Source organism: Drosophila mauritiana, chromosome 2R, assembly GCF_004382145.1.
Source record: "Drosophila mauritiana strain mau12 chromosome 2R, ASM438214v1, whole genome shotgun sequence".
Classification (NCBI taxonomy): Eukaryota; Metazoa; Arthropoda; class Insecta; order Diptera; family Drosophilidae; genus Drosophila; species Drosophila mauritiana.
The window spans coordinates 5918108-5943334 of record NC_046668.1 but is presented as its reverse complement, the minus strand read 5'-3'; the positions used below and the strand labels follow the sequence as shown (position 1 = coordinate 5943334).

At 45.4% G+C, this 25227-nt stretch overlaps 9 protein-coding genes across 13 annotated transcripts; 4 read left to right on the top strand and 5 right to left on the bottom strand.

The window, feature by feature from the left end:
• The first annotated feature begins 499 nt into the window (after window positions 1–499).
• Window positions 500–10791, top strand: LOC117136388 (ell-associated factor Eaf). 2 transcript variants are annotated; one of them, XM_033297280.1, is made up of 8 exons: window positions 500–597; window positions 1280–2093; window positions 2169–2261; window positions 8201–8339; window positions 8399–8604; window positions 8736–8823; window positions 8878–9331; window positions 9393–10791. In XM_033297280.1, exons 2-8 carry the CDS (start codon window positions 1967–1969, stop codon window positions 9798–9800), a joined length of 1515 nt encoding a protein of 504 aa, XP_033153171.1. In that variant the 5' UTR covers window positions 500–597; window positions 1280–1966; the 3' UTR covers window positions 9801–10791. The 2 variants fall into 2 exon arrangements, with proteins under 2 accessions (XP_033153171.1, XP_033153172.1); XM_033297281.1 differs by lacking the exon at window positions 500–597 and adding an exon at window positions 732–1208.
• Window positions 3805–4295, bottom strand: LOC117136393. The gene is made up of 2 exons (XM_033297285.1): window positions 4188–4295; window positions 3805–4138 (listed from the first exon to the last, which is right to left on the bottom strand). Exons 1-2 carry the CDS (start codon window positions 4210–4212, stop codon window positions 3915–3917), a joined length of 249 nt encoding a protein of 82 aa, XP_033153176.1. The 5' UTR covers window positions 4213–4295; the 3' UTR covers window positions 3805–3914.
• LOC117136389 (extensin) lies at window positions 4379–5468 on the bottom strand. Its single transcript, XM_033297282.1, has 2 exons — window positions 5402–5468; window positions 4379–5312 (listed from the first exon to the last, which is right to left on the bottom strand). Exons 1-2 carry the CDS (start codon window positions 5436–5438, stop codon window positions 4516–4518), a joined length of 834 nt encoding a protein of 277 aa, XP_033153173.1. The 5' UTR covers window positions 5439–5468; the 3' UTR covers window positions 4379–4515.
• LOC117136392 lies at window positions 5855–6337 on the bottom strand. The gene is made up of 2 exons (XM_033297284.1): window positions 6313–6337; window positions 5855–6256 (listed from the first exon to the last, which is right to left on the bottom strand). Exons 1-2 carry the CDS (start codon window positions 6335–6337, stop codon window positions 5865–5867), a joined length of 417 nt encoding a protein of 138 aa, XP_033153175.1. The 3' UTR covers window positions 5855–5864.
• On the bottom strand, window positions 6700–7436 carry LOC117136391. The gene is made up of 2 exons (XM_033297283.1): window positions 7388–7436; window positions 6700–7318 (listed from the first exon to the last, which is right to left on the bottom strand). Exons 1-2 carry the CDS (start codon window positions 7410–7412, stop codon window positions 6732–6734), a joined length of 612 nt encoding a protein of 203 aa, XP_033153174.1. The 5' UTR covers window positions 7413–7436; the 3' UTR covers window positions 6700–6731.
• A 1571-nt stretch (window positions 10792–12362) lies between the features above and the next one.
• LOC117138386 (lactoylglutathione lyase) lies at window positions 12363–13726 on the top strand. The gene is made up of 5 exons (XM_033300457.1): window positions 12363–12504; window positions 12576–12712; window positions 12783–12869; window positions 13312–13425; window positions 13484–13726. Exons 1-5 carry the CDS (start codon window positions 12433–12435, stop codon window positions 13602–13604), a joined length of 531 nt encoding a protein of 176 aa, XP_033156348.1. The 5' UTR covers window positions 12363–12432; the 3' UTR covers window positions 13605–13726.
• A 91-nt stretch (window positions 13727–13817) lies between these two features.
• Window positions 13818–16265, top strand: LOC117138384 (gustatory receptor for sugar taste 43a). 4 transcript variants are annotated; one of them, XM_033300456.1, is made up of 9 exons: window positions 13818–14273; window positions 14336–14390; window positions 14756–14888; window positions 14955–15117; window positions 15218–15361; window positions 15417–15557; window positions 15624–15702; window positions 15760–16111; window positions 16174–16265. In XM_033300456.1, the coding sequence occupies exons 1-9, from the start codon at window positions 14120–14122 to the stop codon at window positions 16234–16236; spliced, it is 1284 nt and encodes a 427-aa protein (XP_033156347.1). In that variant the 5' UTR covers window positions 13818–14119; the 3' UTR covers window positions 16237–16265. The 4 variants fall into 4 exon arrangements, with proteins under 4 accessions (XP_033156347.1, XP_033156346.1, XP_033156345.1 ...); XM_033300455.1 differs by having other exon boundaries at window positions 14744–14888; XM_033300454.1 differs by having other exon boundaries at window positions 15417–15702.
• A 20-nt stretch (window positions 16266–16285) lies between these two features.
• Window positions 16286–19905, bottom strand: LOC117138383 (putative pre-mRNA-splicing factor ATP-dependent RNA helicase PRP1). Its single transcript, XM_033300452.1, has 7 exons — window positions 19744–19905; window positions 18896–19689; window positions 18069–18542; window positions 17740–18003; window positions 17057–17179; window positions 16642–16995; window positions 16286–16583 (listed from the first exon to the last, which is right to left on the bottom strand). Exons 1-7 carry the CDS (start codon window positions 19794–19796, stop codon window positions 16456–16458), a joined length of 2190 nt encoding a protein of 729 aa, XP_033156343.1. The 5' UTR covers window positions 19797–19905; the 3' UTR covers window positions 16286–16455.
• Window positions 19906–20173: 268 nt separating this feature from the next.
• LOC117138382 (kinesin-like protein costa) lies at window positions 20174–25135 on the top strand. The gene is made up of 4 exons (XM_033300451.1): window positions 20174–20994; window positions 21054–21765; window positions 21821–22239; window positions 22303–25135. The coding sequence occupies exons 1-4, from the start codon at window positions 20349–20351 to the stop codon at window positions 24123–24125; spliced, it is 3600 nt and encodes a 1199-aa protein (XP_033156342.1). The 5' UTR covers window positions 20174–20348; the 3' UTR covers window positions 24126–25135.
• The last annotated feature ends 92 nt before the right edge of the window (window positions 25136–25227 follow it).

Sequence of the window (25227 nt, the reverse complement as noted above, 5' to 3'; positions counted from 1 at the left end):
ATTCGATTTATGATATTCTGACCCAACGAAGATTTCATAGTGATTGACAAAGACGCCGACAGACGAATAAGAAGAACACGATTGCTTTTATTTCGAAAAGACCCACAATATATTGGATATATCGCTTTAAAATGCCAATTTTCTATCTTTCACCCCATTTAATCCAAACTAAGCCATTTAATATGCAATATGCGGTTCCAATATTATAAAATATAATAAAGGTTTTTATCGGACCATTCTGGAAGATATTTAATTCAACGGCTCTAAATTCATTGTACTATTCTTTATATATATATATGTGAAAATAAATACTTTAGTTTCTAAATTAAATTGTCAAGTTCTTTTAAAAGAGTATCCATGAACAGAAAGTTTTGAAAATCTTTAACTGAAATTTGATCACGTGGTTGGAGTGCTGGCTAAGAGCGCAGCGAAGTGCTCAACCACGAATTAGAAACCGTTTTTCGGCAACGGTCACTCTGTTTTCGATAGAAATAACTTTTCTTCGCAGGACTGGTATTTTTGGCATTTTCCAGCAGTGCGGCCGCATTGAATCGTTAAAAAGTAAAAAGAGAAGCAACAGCGTGAGGTGTAAATAATGTAAGACAATGCAATATAGTAAAGGCGAGCAGCAATTTTAATATGTTTGTGCTCGAATCAAGTGCGATTGGTGCGCCGGAAAAGCGATTGGCATTTCGCAGGTCGCAACGCAGTTGTGGAAAACGCAGCACACCCACACACAGCCAGAGTGCACACACATATTGACTGATGATTTTCGTCTACGTTTCAATTCGATTTTCGGAAATTTCACCTTCGCGTTGCTGTTTTTCGGCTATTTCAAACTTGTTTTCAGCTGTGTACGGCCCCTCCGCCCCCCGTCCCGCGTCCCGACCCCTTTTCGTTCCGCTGGCAGCCGCTCACTTTTTGACTTGCTTACGTATTACGTTCGCGTGCCAATTCGCAGTGCAAAGCGTGCATTACAAACGCAAAATCTCGCATAATTCCACGCACATTACTCGTCCGTCGCCTTCCAGTTGTCCCGCGCTCTCCCGTCATTTTCGTGTGGAAATCGTGTGACGCTAAGAATAACACGGATCGGTGAAAAGCGCAGGAAAAGCCAACCAAATGTGTGTCAAAGAGCAGCAGCAGCAAGTAGCAGGTGTAAATGCAGTGTTCTAAAGCGCTGCAATGCTCCGTGCGTGTGTGTGTGTGTATGTGTGTCGCAAACATATGGCAGCAAATAAATATTAATCGCAGTTGATATTTTCGCCATACTCCGCAGATTGAAGATTCACGCTAAGGCCAAGCCAAGTGCGCCAAGCAATTCCGTGGAGAACCATTTCCAATGTCAAATGTAACAACCGAAACACACCAGCCGCCCTGAGGAAGCAGAAGAAAGTGTTCCGAGGTCAACCCACCACCACCATCACCACCCCCCGATTTGTTATCATTTCGTTTTCGTTTACTTTTTAACCCTCCGCTCGAGAACGTGGTTTCTTTTGCGACGTGCAATACTCTGTATCAGAAGTCTTGCACCGTTCCAAAAGAGAGCAACACGTGGAGCGACGAGCACGGCCGTACAATACCCAAGTCCGTGGCCACCAAGCTCCAGCGTCTCAAGGCCAAGGCGTCTGCGAGCCAGCACTACGGCGGCACCCATCGGAAGTCCTCGTCCGCAGCGGCAGCGTACAACGGCACCCACAGCGAGGGCAGCGACAGGAGCTCATCCTCTGCGCTCCACGGCGGACAGAGCCATCAACGCGGTGGCGCCGCCGAGGAGCCCCAATTTGCTTTGGCGGATGCGGCCGAGAAGTCATATCAAAGCAACAGCAGCCACCTCAACCACAATAACAATTATCAAAAGTCAAACCACACCAGTGCCAATTACAACCAACACTCCAACAACAGCAACCACCCACAAAGCACCACCACCAACCTGCCTTATCAGCCCAACAGCAATACCAACACGATGATGATGACCAAACAGAAGAATTCGCTGGCCGAGCGCCTCAACATCGGCGAGGAGGCGCGGGAACTGAAGCTGGGCGCCACCTTCAACCCGAAGAACACCTCGACCGCCTTTCACACTATCAAATGTAAGTGCTGTCCAGGGGACTCCCATTCACCCTCGCCAGAAATCCGAATTCACCCACAAACGCCTCGTCTTGCAGATGACTTCAAGCCAGCGAGCGTGGACACCAGCCGCATGGCATCTGTGGACGTCGGCTCCAACAATCAAGTTACTGTTACCGTGCCAAATTCAGGTGAGTGCAGTCGGAAAGGTCTTTGTTGAGGTAGATTTTTAGCATAATAAAAAAAAGTATATTTAAACTGGGAGTCTTAATTGAGGGCACAGTTTGAATGTTTCAGACAAAGAAATCTAATTCCAAAGCTCAAAGTTCTATACCAATGAATTTCATATTTACTAAATAAGCTATACACGTTTAGCGATACTACGATTGTCCGAAATAAGGTGAAATTGGTGTGCACCTGCTTGGTCTAATGGTGGAATGTGCATCTCGCCCAGAAGCTTCATTAAAATTACTTGGAGCAATCAATAAAGCGTGCTCCAAGCCAAGTTGAGATACATTTCAGCTCAGAAATATTTACATATTTATACTTCTTGTTCCTAAAATCAATTTGACTAAATCCCTTTTAAAAAGAACACAACATATACTTCTTTTTCAAACGGACATATACCTGGCTAGTTTGATAGGATTATCGATTGAGAACTCGAAACCAAACTTTTGATATACCCTTTCGAACTCGGATAAAATGTCTGCCTATAGCTTATTGTATGCGGTTAGTTGGATCTGCATCGTCTGTCTGATGACATAATGCACAATCCATTAGACGAGACGAACCAGTGGCAGTGCCTATTCAAAGATACACATTAATGGCTAGCCCTGTGCATTATTTGAATCAAGCAAGAGGAGAAAAGGCCAGCGCTGGAGAGTAAAAACACCACATTACATCAAGTCAGGAAAAATGCAGCCAAGCGTTCAAGTCTTTCTCCTCGGCCTCTCTATACTGGTATTATTCCGCTATGCTCTTTGTGGCCAGACATTGTCGTCGTCATCGTCATCGTCTGTGGGCCGTCGGCTGTGGTGGGGCTGCTGCTTGGGCCCCATTGCGGCCGACTTGGCTTGTGTAACGCTTCGTTGATTGCGAGCGCCGAGTCGCCAAAGAGTTTTGGCGGCGGCGGTGGTGGCAACGGCGACAAAAGCAGCGGAATTTGGTCAAGAGTGGTGGGCCTCTGAAGTGGGTAAGTGCGGTAACTGACCAATCTCTGCCGCCTCCCTGGGAATCGGACGGGTGCAGCCAAAGGCGCACAATGCTGAACTAGTTTCCAGTTTGGCACCGGCCACAGCCAAGTTCCCGTCCAGCCTATCAATGTAACACTTTTGGCGTGCTTCAATAACCATAGCAACAATAACCATATCGTTATTGCGCATATGGTTAGTAATACTTAGTAATCTAAGTAATCCAGCATAGATGTCTCTGGTAGTCGACTTAGTAGAGTCCAGCAGTTTTCTCATAAGTAATACATTGTTATGCTTTGATTCATACTTATTATTCTTTCTTGATATCAAATTAGTGTCTGGAAATCCTAGATTACAATGATAAAGCCTATTTTTGTAAGCATTCACAAATTTCCCCTATCTCCGTGTCTGAACTTTATGATGCTAGAAGCTCCGCCCTGTTGGTGACTCAACCGCTTGGATACGGCAATTTGAAACCACGCCAAGGTCATCTCAGACCACACTACATTAAGCCACTCGAGATTCCTGACTAAATAAGAGACGATACGATTAAACGAAAGTTTATTGCAAACTGTGTTTGTTGATCTAAGAGAAGTTCCACTCAGTAAAGCTGGCTGTTCAAAAAGAGATGATACACCCAGCGCTTTCCTTTGATTATTTGGGCAGGAAGTCTAAGCCAGCCTTGAATATTTCAGTTTGCTTGTCCAGGGATGCATTTCCCCGTCGACTGTCCCCGAAAATCTCCATCAATGTTCCCATGTTATAGGTCATCGAAAAGGCCTGCTTGATTTTTTCTGCAGTAGAATTCAGAAGCCTACTTTTGACTTCCGCAAGAAGGGGCAATATGACCAAGGCACTGAATACCTGCAGGCAGAGCACTATGTTCCTAAATCAGTATGATCTCTGCTCGTTCGCCACGATGCTCACCAACGATTAAAACTCCGATCCGCATTGTAGACTTCTCTCGCTGACGACGGAATCCAGGTTATTAAAGTCAGTTGCAACCAGAACCAGACGCCCATAGCGAGTTATATAGTCAGCATGATAATTGCTATTAACGCCCAGGCCAGACTGTGAATATAACGCTACCATGGATGAGCAGCAAGAGGGCAGAGATGAATTGGTGAAATGCGTTTTAGTAGAGTGTCAAATGGATTCTTGTTTAATACAACGGTTTAATGCACATACTATCTATGCTGACGCCAGGTAATCAGCGAATATCAGTATCCACTCATGATCTATTCACTTTGGCCGCTTATCCCCACCGATTCGTTCTGGAGACTATGTCACGCAAGGGACACGCTCCGAACCGTAAAATCGATCTGGCCTGTGGCGGCTTGTAGATCTTCGGGCAGTAGGGCTTCTGGCAATTCATGGGCGGTGGACAGTAGGGAGGCAGGCAGCTTGCCATCCTGCCCAGGTTTCCGGGAATACACAAGGGTGAAGTGCAGGGACTCGGACAATAGGGTGGCCAGCAGGTCGGTGGGAGCGTACAGCCCGGTTCCTTGCAGGGTGGATAGCAGTCGGGCGGAACGCATTTCGGATCGCAGTGTGGCGATCTGCACGGATAACAGTAGGGTGGTTGACAAATCGTGGGGCAGTGCGGCATATAGCACCACGGAAAGTAGGACCCATCGGGGTACTCCAGGCCATCCGAGAGGGCTGACGGGGGCATAAATGGGTCTTCGGTTGTAGTTGTAGTTGTAGTTGTACTGAGTGCCTTTAATGGAATCGACGGAGTTGTTGGTGGTGGTGGTGGTGGTGGAGGTGGCGGTGGCGTCGGCGATGGTCTCCGTTTTGGTCGGGAAGGGGGACGGTATGGGGGAGGCCTCGGGCAGAGAAGCTCCACTTTCTTGGCCAATATCTTAAATAGGAAACATCGTCTGGACGATGTTATATGCACCTCTTCCAGGGCTTGTCCCAGCGACGGAACCCATTCGGTTCCGTATTTCCTTCCTGAGTTAGCCTCCGCAATGGCATTTACCAGATCCGCGGTTAGTTTCTTCAGCTTGAGGTGATCCTGCGTCCAACTTGGCTGCGCCCGCAGCAGACCTGCCAAGTGGATACTATTATCTCATATCTCGGAACGGCCCAATGCCATTCCTATTCAAATCACAAACTATTCAATATCACAAACTTACATATCATGAACAGCAAAAGCGGAAACTTTTCGTTCATTTCGAGCAACTTGCCAAACTCGCAACTTTTTTCACTTACATGGATACTTAAGTAAATTAGTTCTTTGCATATTTGTTAAGCAGATCCAAATTGGAATGCTGCGATTTAATCAAATAGGAAACACTCAATATACGTGAGTGCAACACATACAATAACATTGCGAAAAACAGCTATGTCATTTCTTTAAGCTCAAAAAGTTAGAAATTAGTGGGTTAAATACTACTCATAAAATGCAATTAAAAGGATGAACAAAGCTGCTTATTATCACTAAACGGATTTATGGACAATTTTTATAAGCCCAATGTACATCCGTACTTCCGATCTCAAGCATTGATTTTTAAGCTTTTTAAAGCAATCAATAAGTTTCATAATAGAGCCAATATATTTGGCATGGTACAAAAACGAAAATATGCAGCACTAGCTTTTTTATTCCTCTAAGATATCCAGTAGGTTTATTTTCTTTGTTATGCAGTCTTTAAGAAATGCAATTAGTTTATCTAGTTTCTCTTCTATATTTTGTTTTCTCGATCGCGCTGATACAGGCAACTTTTCATCCGCAAAGACGATGGTAATGTTTGGAATTTTAATGGTCGGGAGGATTATGTAGTTTTGCACAGTGTTCTTGTTGGCTATCCGAAAGTTGGCAATCTTAGCTGGGAGCTTCTTTGCTTCTTTCATTTCTATGACGCACAGCATTATAAGTGTGTCAATCGTGTCCGAGTCCTGGCGCCCTTTAACGTTCTGGTCGAGCCAGGACTTCAGTTCGTTGATTTTATTCTGCACCGCTCCTATTTCCCATTGAAACAGGTAGAGAATGGCTAGAGAATCGAGTCTTACTTTGGTTCTGGATCGCATGACAGCTCCTCGGACTTACCAATGTGTACAGCAAGCCGTCGCATTTTCGATTCTAGCGATAAAGCTCGGATTTTACCATTTATATTCCATGGGACAAATCCATTAGTCAAACTTTACATTACCTGGTCGCCAGAGCAGCGAAAAGATATTGGTTTCTGACAAGGGCGTAGCCCTGATTTTTATCAGTGGTCGGGTGTTAATGCGCTACCAATGCTATGGAGTACAATTATTGATGATCCCCATGTCCTGTTCGTATGAACATCATGATCTAGGCTACTATAAGAGCTAGAAACTTGTGATTAGGACTGGGCAGTCCGCAAAAAACACAGTCCTAAATGTTCTCTAAAGAATGATTTTCCTGAACTATGAAATGTTTCTGTTTTAATTGAATGAAAAACATTTTAAATTGTATGTGTAATTCGAATTTAGAAAGTTCGGTTACGCTTTTATAATATTAAGTTCTTTGATTTTCATGAGGACGCACTTCTTAATGTCCGCATTCAATCCTTTCTCAGTCCTGTTTTCCAATCCCGTTCTCGGGGCAGGTTTGGGATCCTTGGCGTTGCTACGACGTTTGACTATTATGGTCCCGTTGCTAGATTTCTCTTGGTATTTGGCCAGCGCCTTTTCATCCTTCACGATGACAACCGTAATCGGTGGCAATTGAATTTCCGGCATGCTGATGTTGTTCGTGATCGTGTTAATATTACTGATGGTTTGTTTGGGCAGAGAAACGTCAAAGCTGGAAGTCTTTCCGTCCTTTCCTGTTTCTGATTTGCAAAGCTTGACCAGTGTGTTCAAGATTTGTCTCCTTTCGTCCTTTTTGAGGCTAGTATTTGCCTTCTTATTTGAATGTGTATTGGATTTCGGGGGTGACGGTTCCGGTTCCGGTGCGGAGCTATCATCGCTGTTGCCATTTAACATTTGGTTTATCATTGTGAACTTATCCTCGAAGTGTTTGTGGATGTTTTCCAAAACAGGTAAAAATGGCTTCGGATTTGAGACATGGAGCACACAGAGCAGCACTATATCATAAATGTCACAAATAGGAATTGTTGTTCGGGTAGTACCAACTTTAGGAACTGCAAACTCACCCAAAGCGATCGTACAAAACCGCATTGTGGGTTGTAAAGAGAGAACTGAAATAATTCCGTCCAATGGCAGAAACATATGAGCGCATCTTGGATTCGCGAAAAAGCCGCGAATAATCCATTGGTACCAGATCACATTTCAATTTAGGCCATACATGTTTTTTAAAATATGTATATTCTGAAAGCGTTATAGTCGTTCTTTAAATGTAGCACTAGTTTTAGTGAGTATTATTATATTTTCTTTTTAAAAACTCACTACCTCCAAAAATCAATATTGTAATATTCTGAAAAAACACACTAAAAATATTTTATCAAAACTTTACCAGAAACTTTTGTTTGACTTATGGGGAAGGAATCCACTTTTTACAGACTCTCGATAAGCAGACTTATGTACAGGAATAATAGTCATAGTTATTAGTCCTTGGTTTTATTTTTCAAATACAAAAGTCACCTAGTTTAAAGGTAATTATAAAAAGTTTTCAAATATAATATTTAGATTCGAGTATAAAAACAATCAAAAATTAATTTTTTTTGCCAAAAAGAAATGTAACAATATTATTCCATGAATAGATACCGGAAATTACTAAAATTTAAATTTAAAATGCTTAGTAAACCCATTTGTCGTCAGCTTGGGACTATATTGACAATTAGTTTGCTAGATGTTTTCTTCGAAAATATTTATCCTGGCTTTTGATACTGATCGGGAATTTATGTACTTTATATCAAATTTATGTCGTCGTAAATGTCTTGCAATGCATTGCGAACTTCTGAATAAAATTAATATACCCTCACACCTTTATTTTATTTAACTTGCAGAAAGTTCCGGAGTGCCTCATACAGTTTATAAGGGAAATCAGAGAGAGTATGCAAAGGAGTGTTTGATGATCTACGACAAGGAGACGGGCGCCATCACCATAGAAAAGCTAAACCACAATATTCAAGTAAAGAAGACCAGGTAAGTGCTTTAATCTTGGGGAATTTTGAAGCAGCAAGCTTAAACTTACATTCCTGCAGGAATGAAGTCAGCAACAAGTCAGTCCAGCTTCCTGGTCAGCACATGGGCCAGGGTCAGCCCCACAATCAGGGTGCGAACGGAGCGGGACCGGCGCCAACATCAGTACCTGGACAGGGCTCGGGAACGGCACCCAAAATGGAGAATAGCACCATGCGAATCTCAACCAAGACGAAGGTTTCTACCGGCAGCCGTAGAAACAATATTAGTAAGTAGAAAGAGGAAACTGTGTATTACACCAGCCTAGGTGTGCAGATAACTTAAAAACAGATAAAAGAAACAGAAATTTAATAAGTTTGAAGCGTTTGCTCTAATTTTTCTTTATCTTACCATTTTCAGTTGACTTCAAGCCGCGCAATTCGCCAATGCAACAGAACTCACCATCGCGACCAGTGCCAGTCCACCGCAGTCCCCAATCTGCGCCGGCGTATGTTACTTTTGCCGTCACCGTTGTCATATAATTAATAGAATTATCTTTCAGTTGGGATGCTAACAATGCACAGCAGACGTTGCCCAGCATTCCCCTGATCACCGACGACGACGACTTTGGGTTGAGAGCGGCCCTGCACAACAGCGGACATGCGAATACGTCAGGGTTCGCGGCAGGTCAACCGGATTTCGGATCTACGTCCTCGTCCACGCACATTGGCAAGCAGCGGCAGGCTCCCCCGCACGGCCATGGAAAGCGCCAGCAGATGCACCAGCGCCTCAGCCCACCAATGGCTCAGCAGCAGCAGCATCAGCCATCGAACTATGGGCGTGGTTACAATGGTGGCCACAACCACGCACAACAGCAGCAGCAGCAACAACGGAACTCGCCGCCGCAGCAGCGTCATTCTGCCTATGGCCACGGCAATAGCATGGACGTGGACTCGAGCAGGGAGCATGAACTGACCTCGCAGTCCGTGGCGCAAGCGGCTGCCGCCTTGGAGCAGGTGGGTTGTGATTATGGTTAGGTATGGCGCATTGCTAAGTTGGGGGTTTGCTTTCTTGCAGCAAATTGGCGGTGCACTGAGTGCATCGAGCTCGAGTTCGGAGTCGGATTCCAGCGACAGTGACAGCGGCAGCGACTCGGATGACAGCACAGAGGACGATCGCTCCACGCAGGGCCAGCAGCAGGATCACCAGCAGCAGCAGCAGCATCAGGTCTATCAGAATCACAACCACACACAACAGCAGGTGACGCAGCAGCACCATAATCAACTGCCTAACCTGGGCCTCGGCTCCATATCACCAGCATATGGCAGCAATCATCAACAGCAGCATCAGCAGCAGATGCATCCACATCAGCAGAAACAGAAGCAACAGTCCGGCATTTATGCGTCCAATGGTGGCTTTCCAAACGATTTCCTACAAAACGATCTGCAGTTGTCGTCTAATTCGTCCGACGATGACGACGATTAGCCGTTTAAAGTTTGATCTTATTTGCCTTCTTTTGACTAAACCAACGACAACAAGAGCAACAACAATTATTGATATTTTGTCTATATGCGTGTAATTAATTTGTAATTATTGAGAGGTGATTTTACTTGCTAGTGAAATTTTTTTAAATAAATTCTTATTTCTACACCAAGATATCCACAAAAATATATTAATTAATTTTAAACACTAATTTTAGACCTTCCAAATGTGCTGGTAAACATTGAATTAAATCGAAAAAAGATTAATTAAATCAATCAAAACAAAATCATATACCACAATCTAAACCTATATTTGTCAATGCATATTCATTTTTAACATAAACAAATGATTATGTAAAACTTGTTGGAAGACTAATAATAGATCGCACGCAAATAACACATAGATTTATACTATAAAAAATACCCAAGAGATAAAACGAACGATGTAGAGGATGCAACTGAGGAAATTATTTAGTTTGTAATAAGAATGCTGCAAATCAAGTAAATATTTTTAAGTTTTCCAGAAAAAAGTGACCACTCGGATTTTTGCCATTAATTACGCATTTTAATTTAAGCCCTAAATTCTTATTAATATATTCAGATACCAAAAGCGCAAAGAAACATATTTCAAAAGATATTTTCAAGTGTTATTTTGTTTTCCTGACTTCTCTCATCTTTGTAGTCAAGCTTACTTTTATCGTTGGCGATTTAGTTAATTTAATGAAAAGTAAAAGCTATCTGAGTTTTCGTTTTTTATTAATTTGTTAGCTATATTTATCACGAATGTATTTTTTAGCCCCCTCTCTTTGTTAGTCACATAATTGTGCGGTATGAAGACATTTGTGTTTTTAGCTCATGTTTTATTTGAATTTATTTGTAGTTTTTTAATTAATTTTTAATTTATATTATTACGATTTTGTTATGAGCTTGCAATAGTTAAACGCAACGAAAGAAAATAAATGTGAAACGAAATAACCGGCCTGGTGAAAGCCATTTTTGTTTATATTTGTATTCCCCCCAGAATGTCCAAAGAATTTGTTACACTGGCGAGCAGTAATCTCTACTCACACAAAACACAACTCCTTCCAAAAGTGAGCGTGCACGAAGTCCAGATACACTTACTGAGATAAACACACTATTTGATTTGCCAAGCCAACAATGAATTGTATTTATGAAGTACCATCCACGAGAAAAACGACCAATATCTGAGGAAAAGCGAAATGATGATAATACCAATTAGTTTTTGTACATGCAAATGCGCCTAGGATTAAAGGGTTTTTTGGTCTAGACGGAGTATTTGAGACATTCACCGCCAGCACCAACAACAAATTATTAACAAATCAACAGCAACTTAACGACAACAAAATGATTGAGATAATCATGAGCACAATATACATATGCAAAGAATCTAGATCTAATTATATAACTAATTCTGTATAGAGTCCGGAAATGCCTAAGATCACAATGAAATCCAGCAAGTAAAATAGTCTAATTGGTAAGCAAATATAAAATATATATTATATACAAACACGCATGTACACGACTTTATACACAAAGCATATAAGAATATTACTTTCAGTTAAATTAGTTATAATACCGACAATTAAACAGTCAACAATCAATTACAAATATTTAAAGCTGCGTTTAATTTTGTGGATTTCGTGGGAATAAAAATAGTAATTATCAGGAAATAATCGGTTTACTTTTATTATAGTACTATCTTTCGAAATGGAAATTAGGATTTGTCCGAAAATATTATTTACTTATTTATTTGTACATTTTAGACAAAAGTTGTAAACAAGAGAGAATGCTATATTCGAGTTCCCTGTCTATCAAATACCCGTTACTCAGATAGGGCAGTTTTGGGAGGTTTTAGGGCGTTAGAGTGGGTGTGGCAAACAATTTTTTTGTTTTTGCAAATCGAAAGCAAATTACAAGACTAAAAAATTGTGGTCGTGTCAGTTTTGAGCGGTTTGTGGGCGGGAGTGGGCGTGGCAACATGGGTAAACAAACTTGCGTCTTTGCCTCTATAATGCTGAATCTAGCTTTTATGGTTCCTGAGATCTCGACGTTCATACGGACAGACGGACATGCCTAGATCGACTCGGCTATCGATCCTGATCAAGAATATATGTATATACTTAGTATAGTCGGAAACGCTTCCTTCTGCATGTTAATTACTTTTCAACGAATCTAGTATAGTATTTTACTCTACGAGTAACGGGTATAATAATGGAAAATAATAGCAAAGAAACAAAAGTTTCGTTGTTTTGAAAGTTCTAATCCATCTTTTTTGGAATTTTAGTAGGAGTGTGTGTGTTTCTTTATTTATTCAATAAGAATGATGTGCAATAAGCACATTTTGTTTTATATACTTGGCACTTTAAAGAGAGAGAATTAAGCACAGAAATGCATTTCTGGTTTTACACAATAATTCAGGGTAGAGGTGGCTTGATATATTTTATATTACGAGGGTATTAGTTGGTTCGCAACCCCACCTTACTTTTTGCGCGCTAATAATGCGTGCACTTTTTCGCCGCCCGATGGTAAGTATCACCTGGTGAGCGAGGGTCACACTGACAATTCCCTCGCGGATTTTTTCAACAGGTGTTTGTTAATTGGCTTAAAGCATCGAAATGGGCGACGTGACAGGACTGAGCAATGCCCAGGCCGACGAGCTGTGCCAGAAGCCGGATTCGTCCACCAAGGTGAGTGGGTCCCAGCCGGGCAGACCGCGCCATCATCACGCAGCGCAACTAACCCGCTGTCGGCGGCGCAGGACTTCCTCTTCCAGCAAACCATGTACCGCATCAAGGATCCACGCAAGTCGCTGCCCTTCTACACGGGCGTCCTCGGGATGACCTTGCTGGTGAAACTGGACTTCCCCGAGGCCAAGTTCTCGCTGTACTTTCTGGGGTAAGGTCGATTGCGCCGGCTTATCTTGATGATATTGATACAATGACAATCGCTTTTTTATTTGGCTCAGCTACGAGAAAGCCACCGATGTGCCTAAGGATCCCAAGGAGAGACGAAGCTGGGCGATGAGCCGCAAGGCCACCATTGAGTTAACCCAGTAAGTGGTTTTCCATTTGCATGCAATTGACAAGGTTCCATTTGAGTAGACCCTAGTAATGTCATGGCTCTAGGAAAGGGTTATTTGAATAGTCCATAGTGGCGGCACAATACCAATCTTAATATGGATGTAGATATCATCTACAAAGAACACTTTCAACAGAAACTCCTCCGCAATCGGAATTTCATTCAAAGGCCATATGGATATTCAATTTTTACATTTCTTAACTCGTTTTATAGATATGATAGCTCCAACTATAACTCGAGAACTATGTACTTGAACAGACCATGCTGATTTAGTTGCTTCCTGGAATTTGTTTACTTATAAATTATATTATTTTCAATTTAATTCGGCATCTAGTTTTTAATAATAACTTACACCTTAACTAGAGGTCCTCCATTATATAAAGAAAATACGTATAATCTTCTGCTCTTTTCCGCAGCAACTGGGGCACTGAGAGGGATCCGGATCAGAATTACCACACCGGGAACACCGATCCACGTGGCTTCGGACACATTGGAGTCATGGTGCCCGACGTGTACGCCGCCTGCCAGCGGTAAGTAATGTCAATGGGAAAGTCCTGTCCTTCTTCAAAGACGCAATCTTTCTTGCAGCTTCCAGGAGCTTGGCGTGGACTTTGTGAAGAAGCCCGACGACGGCCGCATGAAGGGACTGGCCTTCATCAAGGACCCCGACGGCTACTGGATCGAGATCTTCAATGCACACTCCGTCTAGTCTGGCTGGCAGATAGATTTAACTTGATTAATTGCGCATCTGCCACTGTTCCTTAATAGCGATCCCCACTGGGCTGGCCCGTCGAGTGGAGTCGCAACAATAAATGCGAAATTGTGTAACAATTGGGCTGTGGACCTCATTCACTCTGGTGCACCTGTCGCAGCTGCCGCAGCTGTCAACGCCGGCCCCAAAATAATTGGCTCCTGCTCCTGTGTCCTTTTTCCGGCTTGGTATTTTCACACGCTAATTATTATTTACATCGCGGACAGCCGAGCTTTTTGATAAGCAAATGTGTTACTCACTCGCACATGGGGTGTTTGCCCAGACGGTCTGCGAGGGCCATGTGGTGATGGTGTGGGCGAAGGTGGTGGCCACTAATAATAGTCAAATATGGGAGCGCAGTATTTGTTTGGTGTCGAATATGGCGTTTTGCAATTTAAGGTCCTGTATTTGGCCAATCGAGAACAGTTCTCGTCCGGAGGTCGTACTGCGAGTGTCCCGCGTTCGGAATTACCATGGAGATATCCCAGCCCAGCATCGGCATCTTCTACATCAGCAAAGTGCTGGCCCTGGCTCCATATGCTACGGTCCGGAACTCCAAGGGCCGGGTGGAAATCGGTCGCAGCTGGCTCTTCACGGTATACTCGGCCACATTAACGGTGGTCATGGGTGAGTTGGGCATCCAAAGGCGTTGACTTCCTTCTGACTTAGCGCTATCCACATCTGCGTAGTTTTTCTCACCTATCGGGGACTACTGTTCGATGCCAACTCCGAAATTCCCGTGCGGTAGGTACTTGTTGGAACTTTTGTAGCTTCATCTATGTTTCCTACTTGTAAGGTCCCAGTTCTGTGCCGTTCTTTGACTAATCTTTACGTGCTTGTCCTGTGCAAGGATTTTAAAGTAGTGACACTCGGGGATTGGAATCCTTCACTTTTAGAATCCATATCTCATCAGATGTGAATAATCAGCACTTTCCTGATAAAAAGGAGGGTGTCATTACTTTGATCCTAATTGTGTGTATACTTTTCTCGATTTTTCTCTATCTAATCATCACCTCTGCTCCCTTCTAAACACATTCGATCTTGACCAATTAATTGCTCTGACAAACTGCAAACAAAACCAACCAACAAATCAAAAGTGCATCTTTTAGAATGAAGTCGGCTACGTCGAAGGTGGTGACGGCCCTGGACGTGTCTGTGGTGGTCATGGCCATTGTATCCGGTGTTTACTGTGGCCTTTTCAGCCTGAACGACACCCTCGAGCTCAACGATCGACTAAACAAGGTGAGATCACTGCAATCGAAGGTACTCCTTCCTTTCATTTGTTATAATCCTGTGACCACACCCCAGATCGATAACACCTTAAATGCCTACAATAACTTTCGAAGAGATCGATGGCGAGCCTTGGGCATGGCTGCCATCTCCCTGGTGGCCATTTCCCTTCTGGTCGGTCTGGATGTAGGGACGTGGATGCGCATTGCCCAGGATATGAACATTGCTCAGTCGGATACGGGTAGCTAGCGCTATAATATATCTATTTATAAGCCACCAAATAAATCTTAAAATGGAAGATATCTATCTTTGAATCCACCTTTTCATTTTCCCTTCGACAGAGCTCAATGTGCACTGGTACATTCCATTCTACAGTCTCTACTTCATCCTGACGGGCTTGCAGGTCAACTTTGCCAACACGGCCTATGGACTAGGAAGGCGCTTTGGCCGCCTGAATCGGATGCTTTCGAGCAGCTTTCTTGCAGGTAAGTGGTACTTTTCATTTCCAGGATCATTGATAAGTTGTGACCCACCCAACAGAGAACAATGCAACCAGTGCCATCAAACCGCAAAAGGTTAGCACCGTGAAGAACGTTAGCGTAAATCGGCCAGCGATGCCATCGGCACTCCACGCGAGCCTGACGAAGCTGAACGGCGAAACCTTGCCCAGTGAATCCGCAGGTGACAAGGCAGCCGCACGCAGTCTAATCCTCAACGTGGAGTTACTCAAATTGGGTTATTTTCCAGCCAAGAACAAGGGGTTGCTCCTCAAATCCCTGGCGGACAGTCACGAGTCGCTAGGAAAATGTGTCCACCTCCTGTCCAAGTAAAGCTTTTCCATACCCCATGCTTGCTCGCTTTTTACCCTTTCCGCACTTGACAGCTCCTTTGGCATTGCTGTTCTCTTCATCCTTGTGTCCTGTCTGCTGCATCTTGTGGCTACGGCCTACTTCCTCTTTCTGGAACTGCTCAGCAAGCGGGACAACGGCTACCTGTGGGTGCAAATGCTCTGGATTTGCTTCCACTTCCTGCGACTGCTCATGGTGGTGGAGCCGTGCCACTTGGCTGCCCGAGAGTCGCGCAAAACGATCCAGATTGTTTGCGAAATCGAGCGGAAAGTGCACGAGCCCATTCTCGCGGAGGCGGTCAAGAAGTTTTGGCAGCAGTTACTCGTCGTAGATGCCGACTTCTCCGCCTGCGGATTGTGCCGCGTGAACCGCACCATTCTGACATCGGTAAGGATTTAAGCTACACTTAAATAATACCAATGTATTATTCTAATGTTCTCTGCTTGCAGTTTGCATCGGCCATAGCCACCTATCTCGTGATTCTCATTCAGTTTCAACGGACCAATGGCTAAAGTTTTTAGTTATACAAAAAGTGGCTTGTTTTTTATTAACACTATTAACTAAACGGAGTTCTTGCATATTATTGATCTGTTAAAGTGTCTATGTGCTTGAATCAAGTTAGCAAACAATAAAAAGCAAACGGGTTATTTTTCTTATAACTTGCTAAAATTCACACACTCATATCCATGATCCTTTCTCCATCATATTACACCTAGCCATACTCTGGGGACTTAGAAACCCTTCTGGTACTGCTTGGTCTCCATCCGCTGCTGCAGCAACTCCAGCTGTCGTTTCGCCTCGCACTGGGGGAAGTTGTTCAAGTCATAATATTGGGGCGCCAGGTTGCACAACCATTCAGCTATAAAGGAAGGAAATGCTTACAAAAGTGGTCCTGGAGTGCGGAAGTTGCTACTCACGTTTCACATCTGTCACCGTGCGAATGTAGTTCTTTGTGGTCAGCACGAACTCATTGTAGAGGACCCAATCGGGCTTGTGGTCGAGGCACGTCGACGGATGCAGCTGCACGTTCTGGTTGTCCTTAATGGTCAGATAGTAGCCAGTGCGCTCCAGGTGGGCCACCTGCATGAAGAAGCCCTGCACGAGGGCCTTTCGGATGTTTACATAGTAGTCCTTCGAGGTGAATTCCGTGCTCGTGCGCCGCAAGCTGAAGCGGTCCATGATCCTAGCCAGCTGCTGGCGCACGTTATCCGCACTCTTTAGCGACCGGAAGTTTATGAAGTTCTCGTAGCACCAGTTTGGATCCTCACTGTCTGAAAGCAGCATATGTCTTTCTGTTTCCATTTCGAATAGAGGTTGGTTTAGTCTACTTACTCTGCTTAAAGGCGTGATAGACATTAAGCAAGGTCAGGTGGTCTCCGTCAATGTGGGCTAATCGCATCTTGGCCTCATCGGCAGCTTTCTTCGCCTCGTTGGGACGAACGAAGCATTGTGGAACTTTGGCACGTTTGAATTGGTTTGGTTTCGATTAAGCGCAAGTTCAAATAATTTTTAACATAAACAAATAGATTGTGCTTACATTTTGTCAGCTACGCAATCTAGAGGCTTGATTCAAAGATTGATTGCATTTGTGAGTTGCAAGTGCGTTCGCGGAACAATAAAAGATGAAAACACTATCTACTTGGGCATATTTCCCACATCAATCCATTCAAATAATGGACTTGGACTTTTAAACGAATGTGCAACTTTTTTTCGAGTTGAATGCAAAGAACAAATAAATTGAAAAACTTTTTCCTTTGCATTGTTTCTTAAGAAATTACATAAATTCTTTCAAGAATATCGAAAATTCTTCCCCGAAACCTCAGACTTTCAATTTATAATGAAGAAGTGAATCACGGCTGCCACTTGAACGGAAACAAATGCGAGTATGCATCCGCACAAATCGAAATTAGGTACAAGTCTTACGCATTTAAAAAACGAAAAGTGGCAGCCGTGAAAGTATAAGTGCGACCCCTAACTTATCGAAGACAGTTTCTTAGATTTGTGGTTTTTCTCACCCGACAACATGGCCGTTATGGAAAGTATTTCATTAGAGCAGTTGTGTTGGCAACTGGCGATCAGCATCTTGGCCAGCTGCGGATCCAGAGGGAACTCGGACATAACGGCGCCCAGGTCCGTAAGATTGCCGTCATCATCCAGGGCGGCCAGATAGTTGAGCAACTCCAGGGCACGCATCAAGGTCTCTGGAGCTGGGGGGTCCATGAAATCGAAATGCACCAGATCGTCGATGCCCAACTTCTTGAGCTGCAGAACCACAGTGCCTGCTCAAAAATAAGAAACGTGGTATTAGAAATCGCTTAATAGTTCTAGGGGATCTGGGCATTACCCAAATTGGAGCGCAGGATTTCGGGGTAGGTATTGTCCTGCATTTCGTTCTTAAACGCCTTTTCCGTGTACAGACGGAAACACTTGCCAGGACGCGTACGTCCAGCACGACCGGATCTCTGCTGCGCAGACGCTTTCGAAATGGGGGAGACGAGCAGACTCTCCACTCGAATGCGAGGATTGTACACCTTTTGCTTGGCGAAGCCTGGATCGATCACGAACACCACTCCGTCAATGGTCAGTGAGGTTTCGGCGATGTTGGTGGACACCACGACCTTGCGTCCGATCGCGCCATTGGCATTTGGCGGTGGGGCCGGCTCGAAGATGCGCTGCTGCAAATTGGGCGGCAGCGTCGAGTACAGGGGAATGCACTTCAGCTCTCCAATTTCAGAGCCCAAATTGTCGATCTCGCGCTTAATGCGCTTGCAAGCCTCCTCAATCTCCTCCTGGCCCGTGAGGAACATTAGGATATCACCTAGAGTTGCAAAATAAAATTGGCATTTAGTTTACAATGGAATAAGTGTATGCAAGTATTTCTGGCATTGAATAGGATCATATTCAAATGTCGTAAACACTTGAATGATTACAATCCCATCGAAGCAAGTACGAAGCAAGTACGAAGCATAAATATTATTGAAACTTAAGAACAGCCCTTCGACATTCGGAAAATTTATCTTTTGCCTGGCACTTTTGCATTGTAAACAGATGATCGATAAATGCACACACTATCAAGATTATTTTAATTATAATTAAACTGTTTTGCTTTTTAGAACGATGAATGGACAAGCCATTAAATGAACTTCAAGTGGAACCCATGCACCAACTTACCCTCAATTTCCTCGCACATGTGTATCTGGATGACCGTGCGAATAGCAGCCTCTAGGTAATCCCTTTCTGGTTCGGGCGTGTAGAAGATCTCCACGGGATGTGTGCGACCGGGCACTTTCATGAGCGGTGCGTTGTCGAAATACTGCTGGAACTTGCCGGCGTCCAGTGTGGCGGACATGACCACCAGCTTAAGGTCGCTGCGCTGACGGATGACCTCCTTGAGCACGCCCATTAGAATGTCAGTGGCCAAGGTTCGCTCGTGAGCCTCGTCAAGCAGAATGACCTGGTACTGGTCCAGCATTGGATCAGACATGGCCTCGCGCAACAACATACCGTCGGTCATGTACTTGAGCAGCGTCTTGGCCGTGGAGCAGTCCTCGAAACGGATGGAGTACCCGACCTCTTCGCCCAGTTTCACGTCCATCTCCTCCGAAACGCGCTGGGCCACGGACATGGCGGCAACTCGACGTGGCTGTGTGCAGGAGACTCCCTTGCGCCCCTTGGACACTGCGAAGTCCACACACCACTGCGGAATTTGTGTCGTCTTGCCGGAGCCCGTCTCGCCCACCAGCACAATGCACTGGTGCAGGCTGAGGAGCCGCATGAAGTCCGCCTGGTACTCGAACACGGGCAGCGCAATGCGCTTCTTGTAGAGATTCTGGTACCGTTGCGAGTACGGCGTGTTGGTCAGCGGGTTCATCGTGGGCGGCTGCTTGTTGGGCACGAATCCGCCCAGGATCTGGGCCACTGTGCCGGCAGCGGCTGCCGCCGACGAGGAGGACGCCTCCGGGTCCCTGGTGAGAAAGGAGCGTTACACTACTGCCGTATGCTGGCACTGGCACACTTACTTCTTCGCCTTGCTGCCGTAGGTCTCCCCCACTTCGATTCGACGCTTGGACATGCTGATTTATGGTGATTACTGCACTCAATTCTCAAAACAAAGCGTTTAGCACAAAAAAAAACACGCGCTCAGTGAGACCTTTAGCATATACCGACCATGCTGATCGCAACTTTTAAAATACCAAAGTTTACTTTCTGTGTATACCATACAAATCCATGGTTAGCAAAGATCACAACCAACAGCACGGCAGCAAATTTGGTATTTTTGCAGTTCAAGCTCGAGCCCTTTGATGAGAATCTATCTATGGGTATCGGTTTAACTCAATTTTCCTAAAGTTTGAAGATTAGTTGTGAGGTCACAGGCTTCAAATTGACTTTCGACAGCAATTTGATTGGAAAATGCTTTTGATTTTTACAGCAACGAACTGTTTGTTACATGGATTCGGTATCTTCGGCTTGTGTTGGCGCTCTAGCTGCGGCCACACTATCACATTGTATCGATTCGGAGGGAGCTGAATTTTTGCACGTATTTGAAAGCGCAAAGATGCCAAACAAAGCGCAGGATATCGAGTGAAAGAGCTCCTCCGAGACCAGGACTAGTTGCCTAACCACCATGGAAATACCCATTCAGGTAGCGGTGCGCATCTTCCCGCATAGAGAGCTCAAGGACTTGTTGAGAAGCTTCGGACCCGCAGAGCCCGAAAAGGAGGCGCAGGCAGAGGATGAGGGGGCGGACTCCAAGGACTCCGCGGCTCAAGTTCCGGCGGCTGAGAAGGACAATCCGGCAGAGACGGACCCAAACGGGAATGCTGAGCAGGACAGTGCGACCGATTCGAAGACAATTCCAGATGCCAATGGCAACGATAGTGGCCACAAGGATTACCCGGACTCCGCATATTGCGTTCAGGCTATTCCCATCAGCGCTTCGGCCCTGGGATTGCCCAGTGCCCTGCCAGGCGGAGATCCCATGGACAGCATTGCGGCTGGACTGATCCAAGTGGGTCCCCACACAGTTCCGGTCACCCACGCCCTGCCCAGCAGCAGCTCCCAGGAGCAAGTGTATCATCAGACGGTTTTTCCGCTTATCACCCTGTTCCTGGAAGGCTTCGACGCATCTGTGGTCACCTATGGACAGCGGGGCCAGGGCAAAAGCTACACGCTCTACGGAAACGTCCAGGACCCTACTCTGACGGATTCCACCGAAGGAGTCGTCCAACTTTGTGTTCGTGACATTTTCTCGCACATATCGTTGCACCCAGGTGGGTTTACTAAAAGGATCTTATAAGCATAGTTATCCAATTTCCATTTTCACTTTAAGAACGCACCTACGCCATCAACGTGGGATTCGTGGAAATTTGCGGAGGTGAAGTCTGTGACCTGTTGGGCATGGGAAACATACACTGCACCAACTTAGATGCCGTCCTCCACTGGCTGCAGGTGGGCCTGTCGGCCCGCCAATCGTTGCCGGCGCACACCCTGTTCACGCTTACCCTGGAGCAGCAGTGGGTGTCCAAGGAGGGCCTTTTGCAGCACCGCTTGTCCACGGCCAGTTTCTCGGATCTCTGCGGCACAGAGCGATGCGGCGACCAGCCACCTGGACGTCCTCGCGATGCTGGCCTGTGTATGCTGGAGCAGGTGATCAGCACTCTCACAGATCCAGGCCTCATGTACGGGGTTAATGGCAACATTCCGTACGGTCAGACTACGCTCACCACTCTCTTGAAGGACTCGTTCGGCGGACGGGCTCAGACGCTCGTGATCCTGTGCGTGTCACCGCTGGAAGAGCACTTGCCCGAAACTCTGGGCAACCTGCAGTTCGCCTTTAAGGTGCAGTGCGTACGTAATTTTGTAATTATGAACACCTACTCCGACGACAACACGATGATCGTTCAGCCGGCTGAGCCTGTGCCCGTATCCAATTCCTCTGCTGGACCTTTGGCACAGGCGGGACCAGGGGACAACTTTGGCCTACAATTTGCAGCGAGCCAATGGTCCAAACTAGTTACCAACGCCGAGGGCTTATTTTCCAAGTAAGTGTACACATTATTTCCGATGTGGGCCTTTTGACGACAAAGACATTTATAGGCTAATTGACTCCAAACTGATTTCTGAAGTGGAGAAGGAGCAAATCGAGGAGTGGCTCTTCCTCAAGCAGGAGTGCGAGGAGTGTCTCAGCTCAACAGAGGCTATGCGTCAGCAAAAACAGTTGGTTCCCATTCTGGAGGCCGAGGAGCCCGAGGACTTGAACTCTGACGCAGCCAATTCGGAGTCGCCAAACTCCGACAACGAAAACGACACAGACAATGAGTCGCATCGGCCCGATCTGGATGACAAGATAGAAAGCCTAATGGAAGAGTTTCGCGACAAAACAGACGCTCTTATCCTTGAAAAACACGCTGATTATCTATCCAAGCATCCGAAGGCGGTTATGCAAAGCCAAGACCGCGAGAATGAGCCACAGCCGCCAGAAGAAAATGGCGATGATCGCAAAGTCAGCATCGGCAGTAAGTCTTTGCCTTGAATAACCTTTTTTTATACGGTAACATTTTGGTTTCTTCCTCCAACAGGTCGCAGGAGAAGTGTTCAGCCAGGCGCTAGCTTAAGTACTGCAGAGCTCGCCATGCTTAATCGGGTAGCTTCCCAGCAGCCGCCTCCGCCCATCGATCCTGAGTCGGTCGTCGATCCTCTGGAAAGTTCTTCGGGCGAAGGACTTCGTCAGGCAGCTCTCGCAGCGGCCGCTGCCACAGCTCCAACTGAACAGCTGCAGAAAAAATTGCGCAAACTGGTCGCCGAGATCGAGGGCAAGCAGCGACAGTTACGTGAAATCGAAGAGACAATCCAGGTAAAACAAAACATAATCGCCGAATTGGTCAAGAACAGCGACACTCGCAGCCATGCAAAGCAAAAATTTCACAAGAAACGGGCCAAACTGGAGGCCGAGTGCGAAAAGGCCAAGAAGCAGCTAGGTAAGGCGCTAGTTCAAGGCCGGGATCAGTCGGAGATTGAACGATGGACCACGATAATCGGACATCTCGAGCGTCGACTAGAGGACCTAAGCTCCATGAAGCATATTGCGGGTGAGAGCGGACAGAAGGTAAAGAAGCTACAGCAATCGGTGGGCGAGTCTCGAAAGCAGGCCGATGATTTAGAGAAAAAGCTTCGAAAGGAGTGTAAGCTGCGCACCCAGATGGAGGCGGAGCTAGCCAAACTGCGAGAATCCAGGGAGACTGGCAAAGAGCTAGTGAAGGCGCAAGGCTCTCCCGAGCAGCAGGGCCGCCAGTTAAAGGCAGTGCAGGCTAGGATTACGCACCTTAATCACATTTTACGCGAGAAGTCGGATAACCTGGAGGAGCAGCCGGGACCAGAGCAGCAGGAGAGCTTGCGTCATGAGATCCGCAACTTGCGCGGCACTCGTGACTTGTTGTTGGAAGAGCGCTGTCATTTGGACCGCAAACTTAAGCGGGACAAGGTGCTGACGCAAAAGGAGGAGCGCAAGCTGCTCGAGTGCGATGAGGCCATCGAGGCCATAGATGCGGCTATAGAATTCAAGAACGAGATGATCACGGGCCACCGCTCCATCGACACGAGCGAGCGAATCCAGCGGGAGAAGGGAGAACAGATGCTGATGGCCCGCCTAAATCGTCTCTCAACGGAGGAGATGCGAACACTTCTGTACAAATACTTCACCAAGGTTATCGATTTGCGCGACTCCTCACGAAAGCTGGAGCTGCAGCTGGTGCAGTTGGAACGCGAGCGGGATGCCTGGGAGTGGAAGGAGCGCGTTCTGTCCAATGCCGTGCGCCAGGCTAGACTAGAGGGCGAACGGAATGCGGTGCTGCTGCAGCGCCAGCACGAAATGAAACTCACTTTGATGCTGCGTCACATGGCGGAGGAAACGTCGGCCAGCTCGGCCAGCTACGGAGAACGAGCTTTGGCCCCAGCCTGTGGCGCCTCGCCGGTGCAGGCCAGTAGTGATTTCGACTACGATCATTTCTACAAAGGTGGCGGCAATCCAAGCAAGGCACTGATGAAAGCGCCAAAGCCAATGCCCACCGGCTCGGCGCTAGACAAATACAAGGACAAAGAGCAACGCAGCGGGCGCAACATCTTTGCCAAGTTCCATGTGCTCACCAGGTACGCGTCAGCTGCTGCAGCCGGCAGCTCCGGCTCCACAGCCGAGGAATCTACGGCACTGATTGAGTCGACCACCACGGCCACGGCAACCACTACGTCTACAACCACCACTGGAGCCGTAGGAAAAGTGAAGGAGAAGGCTCTGGTCAGCTTCAGGCCGGAGCAGCTGAAGCGACTGATGCCAGCGCCGACGGCCACGAAAGTGACGCGTCAGAAGAACAAGATAATTATCCAGGACGCAAGTCGTCGAAACTAAATACGAATTTAACCATTTCCAGGACGATATTATAAGGTTAAGCCAAATAGCCATATACAATTAATAGCCATGATTTGAAATCCAGCCACTTTAATAATTGAGGTGACAATATTAAAAAATGCTTAAAAATGTATAACAGCTAGATTACTCCCATATAATTGCATACAGTTTAATCAATAGTCCGACATATATACCAGCTTGAATTTATTAGTTTACTGCTTGTCGTTTAACTTATTGAAGTGGCTGGAGTTCGACATCTTTTTAAGTGTGAAGCAAGAGCTCAGATCCTGGCAACAAGAACTGAACAAGTCGCGTCCACATTCATGACACAAATAGACTACAACACATGGTTCTCATTCTGGCTCTTTAGCTGGGGAGCATTTATTTTAGAAACCCTCACGCGTACATACACCTAGCATATGGAAGTAACTATCCTCATGAGATTTAACCGTAAAGACTTGACCTGCTACTTAAGATACTCGCAAGACAAACCGTACACAAAACTCGCTCAAAGTGTTGACCTAAGTCTCCGCACTGTTTAACTTGTACATAACAATAATTGTTAGGTAACCACTTAATTTTAATTGATTTTGTTAGTTTTAGCTTAGTTGTAAACACTATTGTGTCTTCCCTCGAATTTTAATTGACCTTACAACATACGCACTCCATACCCAATAATACTCTATCAAAAGCATTTACTCTGTAAAACTTAATGCTTCAATGCGCAGTATTTGCGCTAATCCAATACTCATTTTGCACCAACTACATTAAAATTCAATACTTTTTGGTTGTGTATAACGTATTTTTTATTGTCCATTGATATAGATGCAGTTTGCACTGTACTTCGAGTAACTTAAATTGATATTAATGTATGTATGTTCCCTCAATATCAACGTGTGAAAAATTATAAACACATTTGTAAGCATACATATTCTGCCAAATCGCTCGGCATGGCTTTGTGTGGATATTGTTGGTTAAGCAAATAAATATATACAAACTAAACTAATCAATCACAAAGTGTTTTATTTTATAAATAAAATGATTATCGACTAAAAAAGATACTTAAGTTCTACATTTGCAGCTGAAATCCAAGCAAACACAG